The 10792-nt window shown below is 49.9% G+C and overlaps 1 protein-coding gene across 1 annotated transcript; it reads right to left on the minus strand.

The window, feature by feature from the left end:
• Positions 1-926: 926 nt before the first annotated feature.
• Positions 927-5979, minus strand: LOC133362018 (protein LSM14 homolog A-A-like; the record flags this gene model as incomplete). The annotated part of the gene is made up of 6 exons (XM_061580985.1): positions 5859-5979; positions 5177-5334; positions 4309-4417; positions 2788-3012; positions 2116-2209; positions 927-1029 (listed from the first exon to the last, which is right to left on the minus strand). Coding segments are annotated over exons 1-6 (810 nt in total), but the record flags the coding sequence as incomplete, so codon positions are not given.
• Positions 5980-10792: the final 4813 nt, after the last annotated feature.

Genomic DNA, 10792 nt, shown 5'->3' on the forward strand with positions numbered 1-10792 from the left:
CGACAGCTGTATCAAGTAAATGTAATCTCGTAAATGTAATCTCTCATTTACTTGATACAGCTGTCGTGGCTGTGACGGTTCCACCTGAAGACGGAAGCTTGTGTTGCCTCCGAAACGTCGTGATTTTTATTTTATTTTACTTTTATTAATTTTAATTTTTTTACATACGTGCCTTTACCGAAAAAACCCAACAATATGAATCCTCGCAGTCACGAAAGCTTCAAATCTAGAAAGGGAAGGAATGTTAATAGTACGGTAGCTGCAGCAGCTAAGCCACCACGTAAAACAACGTAAATTTAAACTACATCAGTGTCATCAATATACTAAATATACTCTCCAAACAGGTCCCTGCGGGGTGGGCTGGTAGGAGCGAACAAATACGATACGAAGGGAGAGTTTGAGGCCTAGTTCTAGGCTTTAGGCCTAGCTGTAGGCTTTAGGCTGCTGTGAGTTAATTTTTAATTTAAATGTTTTAATTAAAAACTATCTCAGGGAATTATAAGGGAATGTTACACTTGTTTAGCCAGGAAAGCCTCACTGAGTCTAAAGGTTTTTGTAGGGTCCTGCCAAGTGTTTGCAGTAGGGGGCGATGTTGCTACACCTAATCGGACATCGGACGGACGATATAATCTATTGTAGGCTGGTCCACTTCGTTCCTACCAGTATAAGCCGAGCTACTGTCACCGTCACCGTGGTCGTCACCTGTCTAGGCTGGACCTCGGCCGGCGGAGAAGGAGGAGGCTGCCCCCCCCCCCCCCCCCCCGGCGGCTTTGGGCGCGACCGTAATTATAAACTACATCAGTATCATCAATATACTAAATATACTCTCCAATAAGCTGAGCTGCTGTCACCGTCACCACGGTCGTCACCTGTCTAGGCTGCACCTCGGCCGGAGGAGGAGACGGCCGCCCGTCCCCCCCCCACAGGGCCCCGCATCGGCGGGAGCGGCGAGCGAGCGACATGGAGAGGTCCGCCCCGAACGTCGCCACGTTCAGGCGCCACTGCTCCGCCAACGTCACGCGGCAGTTCCTGGCGGGAGGAGGAGGAGGGGGGAGGGGCGGGGGTGGGGGGGTGAGCACGGCTGGTCAGAGGTCGCAGACGGGTTTTGATTTCTTACCCGTACCCGGCCGCACCAGGGTCGCAAACGGGTACCCGTATCCTACCCGTACCAATACCCTACCCGTACCCTACCCGGAATGAGTGACAAACGGTGACTCACCAGTGACTCACGGCCTACCCGTACCCGGCCGCACCAGGGTCGCAAACGGCTACCATTGGAACCTCATTTGCCAGCAAAAAATATTATAATTGTTTTTTTACCCTTTTATCTGGCAACAAAACTGACACCTTTATTACAAGGAGTCATGTTTGCATAGACCACAATACCTGCAGCCGTAATGCGTCATCTGTTCCAACCCATGTGAGACTAGGCTCTAAGGAAAGCTGTCTCGGGTATGGACCAATCAACTTCAAGGACAGTGCATATATTATCATTCTGACCGCAGGTATTGTGGTCAATGCAAACACGACTCCTCGTAAAAAAAGGTGTCAGTTTTGTTGACAGATAGAAGGGTAAAAAAAACAATGATCATATTCTGCTACTGCTGACAAATGATATTCCAATGGTCTAAACCCGACATCAGAGAGGTCCCTGCACGGCTCCACGCCATCCTGCGTCTAGACAAATGTTCGTCTGGTGCCCAGTCAAACAGTTGCACGTCCTTCTCTTATTCTCGGGGCTGGGATTTTTTCCGAATCAAGTGCAACTACGCAATTCACGCGGCGTGCATTTGTTTTGGCGCGCCGATTCAAGTTAACGTCGCGCATTTTTGCGACGCCCAAACTTTCCAGATGTGCCAGGAACGGCACAAACAATTTGCCCAAGCTCTGTCATCCTATATTGGGATGGTTAGGCCAACTCCGTTTGTGAGTTTCTATACACGAGGTGGGGGGTGGGGGAGACAGCAACACCATCTCCGCACAGACGGAGACGGAGCCCGCTTGCTGTACTGCCGCCTCCCCCATCGCCTCCCCCAGCAGGCGTTGCACTTGAAGGCGAGGAGATCCAACAAGAACACACACACACCACGAGCGAGCGGCAGAGACGGCCGTTACCTGGAAATGTTGTCAAAGAAGCTCCTGGTTTTGTCGTAGAAGCAGCCGTCCAGGAAGACGGGGGAGCTCGTGCGGGGACCCCTCAGCTTGTCCGCTGCACAAGGGGAGACGCAACAGCAGAAGTGAGGGGGTCGCCTGGACAATTAAACACACAAAGATCCGCCCCCCCCACCCAACCCAGACTCCACTGGTCAACACACATTCAGGCGCTGTCTCCTCGACAAACCTGGTCTTCGCCTGAGGACGGCTGCTTGCGTTGTGGCCGAAACGTCGTGAGAATTATTTTATTTCCCTTCTACGTGATGACTTTACCGAAAGAACCAAGAAGATGGTCAACACACTTTTCCTGGCATAAGGTATTCCAACGATTTTAAGGTAATTTAGTTAGTCAACATCTCCTAGCCACCGTGATGATGATGATGATGATGAGAGAAACACACAAACTCCAAATATACAGCAGCAGGCATCGTCAGGGTTGGGATCAAACCCACGCCCTCCTGCACACCAGGCGAGGTAGTTAACATCTCATAGCCACCGTGATGATGACAAGTTTGCAGTCGGTACCACATTGGGAAGTGTGTCAAAATTGAGTGACAAGATTTCTATTTTGCCGATACAGCAGCGGAGGAAGTGAGTTGTTGGGTGGCGGCAGCGTGTGAGTGAGTGCCCCACCTTCTCTCCGCTTGGCCTCCCTGCCCCGGAACTCCCTATCCAGCGCCGCACGGTCCAGCCGAGCGTTGGCGCTCGCAAAGTCAAACTCCGCGTCCAACTCAACGCACGGCTCCGGGGCCCCACGGGGAGTCTGGGCGGCAATCCGCTTCGTGCTCTGACACCGTCGCTGCTGACGCTGGGGGGACGTCTGCACCCCCCGCTCCACCGTGGCGCTCTTCCTCGCGGCTGTAGGAGATAGTGCAGCTGCGTGTGAGTGTGTGTGTGAGTGTGTGTGAGTGTGTGTGTGGCACCTGGGTCTGCCCCGTGACCTCCTGCCAGCGGGCTTTCGACACTTCACGTGGCCTCAAGGTGCACTTGGCCTGGCACAAGCATCGTGGTGACGTCACCGCCACTTAGTGGCGAATGGCGGTTGTTGTTGTTGTTGTTGTGTGTGTGTGAGTGTGTGTGAGTGTGTGTGCGTGAGTGTGAGTGTGTGTGTGAGTGTGTGTGAGTGTGTGTGAGTGAGTGTGTGAGTGTGTGTGAGTGTGTGTGAGTGTGTGTGAGTGTGTGTGTGAGTGTGTGTGAGTGTGTGTGTGTGAGTGTGTGTGAGTGTGCGTGTGTGCGTGAGTGAGTGTGTGCGTGTGTGAGTGTGCGTGTGTGCGTGAGTGAGTGTGTGCGTGAGTGTGTGTGTGAGTGTGTGTGCGTGTGAGCGTGTGAGCGTGTGCGTGTGTGCGTGTGTGTGAGTGTGTGTGAGTGCGTGTGTGCGCGTGTGTGTGTGTGCATGTGTTTTTCACTATAAATCCTTTATATGCGTGGCATCGGTTTAATTTTATTATTCATTTCTGTTTTTCTTGAGTAAGAGTTTCATTTTTATCACATTGGTATTTTAAATTAAATATGAATTTTTTTTAAGAACATTAATTGTCACACACAACGAGTCTGTGTGCAAAATGTCAGCTCGAACGGATCATGGGAAGTGGGTTAAAAAACGACCGAAAATTTTGCATGGTCGTAAGCGCGCAAGCAAGCAAGCTAACTTAATATAAAGGATTTAAACAAGTATAACCCGTAAAAACTAAGTTTTTCACTATAAATCCTTTATATGCGTGGCGGCTAGAGTCCTCTCGTCCTCTGGCTTGAGATGGCTGCCACCTATGGGTCAGATGATTGCGTGGCAGCATTAAGAAATTGGTAATTAAATATAAAAAAAATTTACCTAAAAAGTGTAAAATTTAGGAATTTTTTTTTCACGAACATAAATTGTCACGCACAACGAGTCTGTGTGCAAAATATCAGCTCGATTGCATCACGGGAAGTGGGTTAAAAAATGACCGAAAGATTTGCACGGTCCTAAGCGCGCAAGCAAGTGAACTTAATATAAAGGATTTAAATAAAAAAAACATCGGATTTCCGTACGACGTCAGGATAAGCTCCGTTAGCGAGCACCTGCAAAGGCTGCTGGCTGCAAGAGGGGGGCGGGCGGGCAGGCGGTACAACGCCCGGCCACCTTTGCATCCCCAGCGTTTACCGCGCCGCCCGTACCTGTGGATCCTCCGTGTGCAGGCCGCCGCCCGTCCGCCGTGTCCCGCACGAGCCGGCGGGCTCCGCGCTGCGTGTCCCGCAGGGGGCGGGCGCCCCGTGACGAGGAGGACTGGACGGGGGCGAGGGTGGGTGGTCACGCAGCGACGGGATCAATCGTAGCGTGTCCAGTAACAACAAATATGATAATTGGTTTTTTTATCCTTTTATCTGGCAACAAAACTGACACCTTTTTTACAAGGAGTCATGTTTTGAGTTGTGCGCCTTTTGGCGTCATCTGGTCCAACACCATGTGAGACTGGCCTCTAAGGAAAGCTGTCTCGGGTGTGGACCAATCAACTTCAAGGACAGTGCACATTATCAGAGTTATGTTTTTGTTTGCATTCCAACTGCAGGTATTGCGGTCTATGCAAACACGACTCCTCGTAAAAAAGGTGTCAGTTTTGTTGCCAGATAGAAGGGTAAAAAAACAATTATCATATTTTTCTACTGGCAAATGAGGTTCCAATGGTGTAAATGCTTACCCCGAGCTCTCATACTCTGATGGTGCATTGTCTTTGAGTTGTGCGCCTTTTGTCGTCATCTGGACCAACTCCATGTGAGACTAGGCTCTAAGGAAAGCTGTCTCGGGTGTGGACCAATCAATTTCAAGGACAGTGCATACATTATCAGAGTTGTGTTTTTCGTTTGCATTCCGACCACAGGTATTGTGGTCAATGCAAACACGACTCCTTGTAAAAAAAGGTGTCAGTTTTGTTGCCAGATTACAGGGTAAACAACCAATGATCAGAGTTAAATATCTCGGTGGGGTCCTGCCCGCTAAAGTAACCAACCAGTTTGGCGGCGAAGAGAATGGCTGCCCCCCTCTCACCTGCACGACGGCCAGGTGGGGGTGCAGAGCAGAGAGCGGGCACCCCAACGCCGCCAGGTCCTTGATCTCGCTGGCACGGAAGATGATGTAGTCGTAGATCTCCTCGCGAGGGGCGACGGCGCGCTCGGCGGGGCGACCCTCCGTGCCGCACACACGCACTGCGCACGCACAAAGACGACGCTAACGCCACTAACGGTGCCGTGGTGGTGGTGGGTGTGTGGGCGACACGGTGGTGAGAAGTGAACCACCTCGCCTGGTGTCTATCGGAGGTCGCGCTTTTCATCCCAACCCTGGCGTCGGTGTTTGTCCATCACGGCGGGTTTTTGAGATGATGTCAAATATTGTTGCATTTTCAATAAAAACTTGCGGAAGAAAAATATTAAGTGAATGTGGATATCTACGTAAAATGATATTGTAAACACACTATCCTAAAAATACAGCACCGTATTTTAACACTAAAGCAGTCACTGACTTTTTTCGATTTAAAGCTTTCGTGACTGCAGGGATTCATCTTCTTGGTTCTTTCGGTAAAGTCATCACGTAGAAGGGAAGTAATAAAATAATAAAAATAAAACATAAAAGAATTCTCACGACGTTTCGGCTACAACGCAAGCAGCCGTCCTGCTGTTTAAGCCATCACCCCCTTTGACCCGTGACCCCACCCCACCCCCCCGTGCGTGACCTTTGGCCAAGGCGACGGTGCAGTCGTCCGTGTTGACCCCGCTCAGGGTGCCCTCGTAGCGGATGCCGGCCATGGAGATCAAGCTCGTCCTGCTGCCCAAGCACAGCGTCCACGTGGCCATGATGATGATGCTGCTGCTGATGCTGCTGATGATGATGCTGCTGATGATGATGCTGATGATGCTGCTGATGATGCTGCTGATGATGCTGCTGATGATGATGCTGCTGATGATGCTGATGATGCTGCTGATGATGCTGCTGCTGATGATGCTGCTGATGATGATGCTGCTGCTCCTGCTGCTGCTCGTAGCCGCCGCCGGTTCTAGCTGCGGGAGACGACGAGAGGGGAGGGTGGGGCCGGGCAGGAGGAGGGGGGGTCATGGTGGTGATGGTGGTGGTGATGGTGGTGATGATGATGGTGGTGATAGTGGTGATGATGGTGGTGTTGATGATGGTGATGATGTTGTTGATGATGGTGGTGGTGGTGATGATGGTGGTGATGGTGGTGGTGATGATGGTGTTGATGATGGTGATGATGTTGTTGATGATGGTGGTGATGTTGTTGATGATGTTGTTGATGATGTAGTTAATGTTGTTGATGATGCTGTTGATGTTGTTGTTGGTGGTGATGTTGATGGTGGTGATGTTGTTGATGATGTAGTTAATGTTGTTGATGATGATGTTGTTGATGATGTTGTTGATGTTGATGATGTTGTTGTTGGTGGTGATTATGTTGTTGATGTTGTTGATGTTGATGGTGATCACCACCCACGATGCGCCCCGCGTGTTCACGCCGTTAGAACTGAGCTGCTCACCGGGTCGCGTCGTGCAAAGGGCGCCAAATTGTGGGGGAGGGGATTTTTTTCCCTCTTCCTGTCAACGGGGGTATTATTTATTTATTTGTTAATTTATTTGTTTGTATTTTATTACATTTTTATATTTTATTATTTTTATTATTAATATTGTGTTCCCTATCTACGCGACTTTACCGAAATAAACAAAGAATTGCGCTCAACGTCTGTCGGGTCACTTGAGTTCACCCTCAAACCCCGCCCCCCGCGCCCCCCTCGCCCCGCCCCCCGCGCCCCCCTCGCCCCGCCCCCCTCGCCCCTCGCCCCGCCCCCCTCGCCCGACGACTTCCTCTTGTCCACTTCCGGCCCCCCGCCCCCCTCGCCCCCCTCCCCTCCTGGTGGTGGGAGGTGGTGGGGGGTGGTGGGGGGTGGTGGTGGGGGTGGGGGGTGGTGGGGGGTGGTGGGGGGTGGTGGTGGGGGGGGGGTGGTGGTGGTGGTGGGGGGGTGGTGGGGGGGTGGTGGTGGGGGGTAGTGGGGGGTGGTGGTGGTGGGGGGTGGTGGGGGGTGGTGGTGGTGGGTGGTGGTGGGGGGGTGGTGGTGGGTGGTGGTGGTGGGGGGGTGGTGGTGGGTGGTGGTGGTGGGTGGTGGTGGGTGGTGGTGGTGGGGGGGTGGTGGTGGGGGGGTGGTGGTGGGGGGGTGGTGGTGGGGGGTGGTGGAGGAAGAGGTGGGGCTGGGTGTGGAGGGGTGGGGCTGGGAGGGGTGGGGCTGGTCACCCCGTGGTGCCCTTACAAAACTCAATGTTTAACCTACTCACGCTGATGATGCTGCTGCTGATGATGATGCTGCTGGTGATGATGCTGCTGCTGATGATGCTGCTGCTGATGATGCTAATGATGATGATGTTGCTGCTGCTGATGATGATGCTGCTGATGATGCTGCTGCTGCTGCTGATGATGCTGCTGATGATGATGCTGCTGATGATGCTGCTGCTGCTGCTGATGATGCTGCTGCTGCTGATGATGCTGCTGCTGCTGATGATGCTGCTGCTGCTGCTGATGATGATGCTGCTGCTGCTGATGATGATGCTGCTGTTGATGCTGCTGTTAATGAAGGTGATAAGTGGAGACACGTGGATGGGCTAAACCATTTAAACACTCACGCGCCACCTGCTACAGCAATTAACCACTCAGCTAATTAAGGCGATGGGCTTGGGCACTTTGAACACCCAATGGTCACACGACACCCCTCACACACACACATAGATGGTGGTGGTGGCATCTCTTCTCAAGTGAAAACAAGCAGGTGGAGCCATGGAACATTTAAAATCTCCGCTGGAAGTGAGTTGATAACCCCCTTGCCCCCCATCTCTCTCTCTCCCCATCTCTCTCTCTCCCCATCTCTCTCCCCATCTCTCTCTCTCTCTCTCCCCATCTCTCTCTCCCCATCTCTCTCTCCCCATCTCTCTCTCCCCATCTCTCTCTCCCCATCTCTCTCTCCCCATCTCTCTCTCCCCATCTCTCTCTCCCCATCTCTCTCTCGCCACACAACCACGTGACTTTTTTATTTTGTGTTGTGTGCGGTGCTTTCAGCACCACAGCACGTGGATTTGTAACGATATGTAACGTTTGTTTTATTTCGTTTGCTGGTTACTGTTTTTCATATTGGAATCGCCTCCGGTGCTTTTGCTGCTGGCGGCAATAAAAGTTGTTTTAAAGTCTCTCTCCCCATCTCTCTCTCCCCATCTCTCTCTCCCCCTGCTGCCTCGTCCCCATCTCCCGTACCGTGTCACTGTCCGCAGTTTCGACTTCTGCAAGTGACTCAAAGTTGCGCCACGAGCAGTTTTCTACAGCACCCCCGTCACGGCTCAGAGTCATCCTCGCGTGCTGTTTGATATTAGGGGGAGCCCCCCCCCCCCCTACATACAATGACTTACTGTGCTGCTGTGTGAGCTGCGGGAAGACAAAGGTGGTTGGAGAGGCTCTGATCCTATGGAATGTATTGTGTCTTGGTGGTGTGTCGCATTGACCTGTGTTGCATTGCATCTCTTGTGAACGACCCCAGGCCTGATACTTTCATAATTACCATTTTAACTTAATTTGGAGCTTTCGTGACTGCAGGAATTATTCTTTGGTTCTTTCGGTAAAGTCACGTATAAAGATAAAATAATAAAATAAATTAAATACTAGCATACTACCGCGTTTCGATTGCAACACAAGCAATCATCATCAGGTATAAATTAAATAGAAACACAAATCTATTATACTTAGAAATGTAATGTAATACAACAGAGAGTCGGATAACATAACAGTCAACACCCTATCTGGTTGATTACGTTCTTCCTGAGAATGCTAAATTTGAGAGAGAGATTAAACACAGAACCAGAAACATATAGACAGACATATAAGCAGACAGATATCACTCAGATATCACTCTGTGATATCTGTCTGCTTATATGTCTGTCTCTCTCTTATATGTCTGTCTCTCTCTCAAATTTAGCATTCTCAGGAAGAACGTAATCAACCAGGTAGGGTGTTGACTGTTATGTTATCCGACTCTCTGTTGTATTACATTTTTTTTCTAAGTAGACTAGATTTGTGTTTCTATTTAATTTATACCTGATGATTGCTTGTGTTGCAATCGAAACGTCGTATGCTATTATTTAATTTAATTTATTATTTTATCTTTATACGTGACTTTACCGAAAGAACCAAAGAATAATTACCATTTGGTTAATGCTTGGCCAACATCTGTGCTATATACCATGAAGTTGTTACCCAAGGCGATTCCGAGGGTTTTAACCTCCGTTCCCCGTCTGTATCGCCAGCAATCCGTGCACCTTGTTATCGAGTTATCATTTGGCATCCTGAGGTTGAGGATCTAGCAAAGTTTCGATTTAAAGCTTTCGTGACTGCAGGGATTCATCTTCTTGGTTCTTTCGGTAAAGTCACGTAGAAGGGAAGTAATAGAATAATAAAAATAAAACATAATAAAATAATGATGTTTTATTTTTATTATTTTATTACTTCCCTTCTACGTGACTTTACCGAAAGAACCAAGAAGATGGATCTAGCAAAGCTTCGAACTTTTCCCGTTGAATTTTTGTTTGTTTCTAAAAACCGCCAATTGCGATGTCCAACCACCCCGTGCGGTTTGTCCGACTCCGGGATTTCGATGACATTTTGACGACCTACACCTCCTCCTCCAGCAGAAGCAGCAGCAGCTGCTGCTGTCTTCGGTGTGGTGAGGAGGGATGAGGGGTGGGGCATCCTGATTACATCACGGGACCTCCTTTGCCAGTGTAGTGTTGTAAGGACAGATTCTTAGGTTTTTTCGGTAAAGTCACGTAGGTAAAAACATTAAAAAGTAAAATAAAATAAAAATCACGACGTTTTTTATTTTATTTTACTTTTTAATGTTTTTACCTACCTGGTGACTTTACCGAAAAAACCTAAGAATATGAATCATTGCAGTCACGAAAGCTTCAAATCTAGAATTGTAAGGACAGACTTCTAAACTTCTTTATGGCACACACCATTTATTATCTTAACACACAGTCCCTATCACACTAAGGGGTATATGGTCCCCTCACCCGTTACCCGCAGAAGGTACAAGCCTCCGGACCTTGCAGGCTATCTAATCTCCCTGCTCTCCCAGCGTCCTCTGGCTGGACCTAGGGGATCTCTCCCCGACCACTGGTTACTCTGAGCCCTAGCCCTGATAAGGGCTGGAGGGCTTGGTCCAGGCTCCTAGACGTCTTTGGCCGACTTGGGTCTTCGTGTAGCAGAACTGGCCAAGAGCTCTCAGCGCTCCGGCTTTTATACCTGTTCGTGGCCGGGTTGTCCAATCCCCGGCCACCTTGCGGGACCCTCCGATTGGTCCTTCCCAATCTGGCGTTTGGATCCTACCTCACCCCATTTGACCCTGACCGATTGATTGATCTGCTCTCACAGTTTGCGAACAGCGAGTAGTTAACACCACTACACCAGTACCCACATACACTCATGGGCGTTTTCCCCTTTTTTTCCGGCAAACAAAACTGACACCTTTTGCAAGGAATCACGTTGACATTAACCACAAAAACTTGCAGTCAAATGCAAACAAAAAAAACAACTATACTCTGATCATGTATGCATTGCCCTGGGCT

Source organism: Lethenteron reissneri, unplaced genomic scaffold, assembly GCF_015708825.2.
Source record: "Lethenteron reissneri isolate LAM-NWPU_2019-01 unplaced genomic scaffold, ASM1570882v1 scaffold_1330, whole genome shotgun sequence".
In the NCBI taxonomy this organism is placed as follows: Eukaryota; Metazoa; Chordata; class Hyperoartia; order Petromyzontiformes; family Petromyzontidae; genus Lethenteron; species Lethenteron reissneri.